General features: G+C 47.7%; 1 protein-coding gene across 1 annotated transcript in view; it reads right to left on the bottom strand.

Moving 5' to 3' along the window:
- BAP1 (BRCA1 associated protein 1) overlaps positions 1–1,548 on the bottom strand; it is an 11,716-nt gene extending 10,168 nt beyond the window's left edge. The window contains exons 1-3 of the mRNA XM_018564372.1: positions 1,460–1,548; positions 503–532; positions 71–125 (exon numbers count right to left, since the gene is read on the bottom strand). Of these exons, the coding sequence (XP_018419874.1) occupies positions 71–125; positions 503–532; positions 1,460–1,496 (122 nt within the window). The 5' untranslated portion in view covers positions 1,497–1,548. The remainder of the gene's footprint in view (positions 1–70; positions 126–502; positions 533–1,459) is intronic.
- Positions 1,549–2,702: the final 1,154 nt, after the last annotated feature.

Genomic DNA, 2,702 nt, shown 5'->3' with positions numbered 1-2,702 from the left:
GAGGGAGGGAGGAGGGAGGGAGGGAGGAGGGGGGTTACAAAGGAAAGAAAGAATAATGTGCACATCTTACCCCGGACACTTGCTCTGCAGGTCATAAATCTCCTCTACCTGAACCCCCTTTACACCTGAGAGAGAGACAGACCGAGTCAGACACACACAGGTATTGCTCTGTGAGGAACATTCCCTTTAGATACACATTACCGAGAATGTAGATACATGACTTCCACGCCAAAAATTACAGAAAAACACATATGAGGATTTCCACTCCAGTAGTTTGTGTCTCTGCCCCTCCCACAATGGTGAGATTTCCTCCAGTAGTTTGTGTCTCTGCCCCTCCCACAATGGTGAGATTTCCTCCAGTAGTTTGTGTCTCTGCCCCTCCCACAATGGTGAGGAATTCTTATGGGAAGATCTCACTACTGGGGCCCCTGAGAGATGCATAGAACCAGCACGGGATCCAATGGCTCAGCTGATACTACCAACAAGGTGAAGTTCTACTTACCGAAATCCTCCACCAGCAGTGTGAAGAGCCCTGCACAGCAAACACAGAAAATAAAACCGTGAGAGTCATGTAGCGTTTATGGCTGACATAAGGAGAGACAGAAAGATGTCCATTGTTTGCACACTTGCTCTACACCCTGCCTCAGTACTCCTCTCAAGAGCCCTCTGTCCTGATACAAGCAGTGGGCGGGCTCTTGGGAGGAGTTATGCAAATATAAAACTGCTTTCATGGGTGGGTGTCAGTCTGGAGGAGGGGATGTTCCTAGTCAGGTTTGAACTGCATGCAAACTGTCCTAGGTAACGCCCACATGTGATGCTGAGCCCCCATGATTGACAGGACTGAAATCCAATGAATGAAAGGGGCGGGGCCAGGGTGCAGTATTTACATCAATAGCTTAGTTACACACAAACCCACCTCTCATGTAAACAATGGTGGGGGAGAAAGAATTAATCACCCCAGGGTGCTCCATGGGGTGGGGTTATCTTTTCCAAGTCATCAGCACTGCAAAAAGGGCACCTGCGGATCTGCCCCAGGAGGGGTAATTACCCCCTATGCTTGCCCCTAGTGCTTAGCCACACACAGTATACTCTCCCATATGAAGGAAAGAAGGGGGAGGCTGCAGATTGCCCTCTGGAGGGGTATCCTTCTCATGTCATCAGCAGTATATACAGAAGTGACCCTGGATTTGCCCCTGGGTAGGGGATCTTTCATAACTTATCAGCAATGCCCATAAGGCACTCCTAGGGTGGGGTAACTCCCCCCAGTCACCCCAATGACTGCCCCTGGGTGGGGTATGTATCCCCACTGCACACAGAATATGGAGTCAATGGGAGGGGGGTACAGTGCAGCCCCTTGGTGAAGTATTTTTCCCATGTCTGCCCCTAGGCGGGGTATTTGCCTCCCCAGGGTATGGGGGCACAGTGGCAGTGTGTGGGGGGAAGGGGGCAGTTATTGTACCTGGGTCGCTCTCCAGCTCTAGCCAGCCTTTATTCATGTTGTCTCATCCATGCCTCCGGGCCCCTGACATCATCACAGCGCGCCGGAAACAACAACCGCTACAAATGGGACAAGACAATAGTCTGGCCCCTCCTGTTTCCGTACGGCGGACATTTTGCCTGAGACAATTCTCATCACCGCAATGACCATCGGGCTTCAGAAAAATGGCCGCCTCGTTGCTCTATAGACTCATCGGTGAAAAAATAAAAAAAGTCATTGTCCCACAGAGATCACATGGCGCCATCTTTACTGTGGGCAAACTGTTATTATCATTAGAGAAGAATTAAAGTAGAAATTAAATATGTAGAGCAATAAAGCAACTCTGAAACAGGGAGAGGAGTATCAAAACTGGAGTTTCAGTGGAGCTCCTACAATCAAATCTTGTTCCTTATTTTGTTTGGATTCTTGCTTCAAATTTCTTAAATTATACTCTGGGGAAGGGGCTGTTAAAATAATTGAAAAACCTGCAATTTCTACTTTGTTTTAGATTGTTTTGTTCTTTGTATATTTTTCTTTCAAAGAGCATATTACTGGTATAAACACAGTCACGAGAAAAGGTCTCAACCAGACAGACTAGTATCTGCGTTATGACTCCCAGCTAGGCAGACAGGGGCAACCAAAATTAAGATAGGGGCTACTGGCCCCCCCACTGTCTCGACTGTGATGCTTACATGTAAATGGGAGGCACTATTTACATATAAATAAGCCATGACTTGTTCTCCCCAAAAAATTTCCATGCGTCGCTAGCGTGTTCGGGTTTTGATGGAAGAAAAGGTGGCAACCCTAACTCCCAGTACCCAATGGAAGTTTATCGGGGCCATTAGAACGCTGCAACTCAGGCCTGTGATGGAAACAACAAACACCCGAGGTGGTTCAGGAAGGAATGTCTGGCGGTGTGGATGTAGTCGGAACCCTTGTACCAAATTTATGAAACACGTGCTGCACTTTCATCGTTAGCGCCGACACATGCGACAAATTCAGGCATTTCCTTTGTTATGAGATGGTTGCTATGGCTGTAACACATTCACAAAGTAATGCCGCAATATTGGTGATAAGGAGAGTGGAGGTAAATAAGACCTCCCCTATTCTGAATTCAATGTTTGGGGGTTATTTTTACTGACCACCAATGCTCGGGGGAAGGAGGGGTATTTTTACAGCCAGCCAGTGACCACCATTGCTATTGGTGGGGGATTTATACTGCCAG

This window comes from Nanorana parkeri, unplaced genomic scaffold (genome assembly GCF_000935625.1).
Source record: "Nanorana parkeri isolate BGI_ZX_2015 unplaced genomic scaffold, ASM93562v1 scaffold748, whole genome shotgun sequence".
Classification (NCBI taxonomy): domain Eukaryota; kingdom Metazoa; phylum Chordata; class Amphibia; order Anura; family Dicroglossidae; genus Nanorana; species Nanorana parkeri.
Note: the sequence above shows the minus strand (reverse complement) of the source record. Positions and strands in the feature narration are given on the sequence as shown.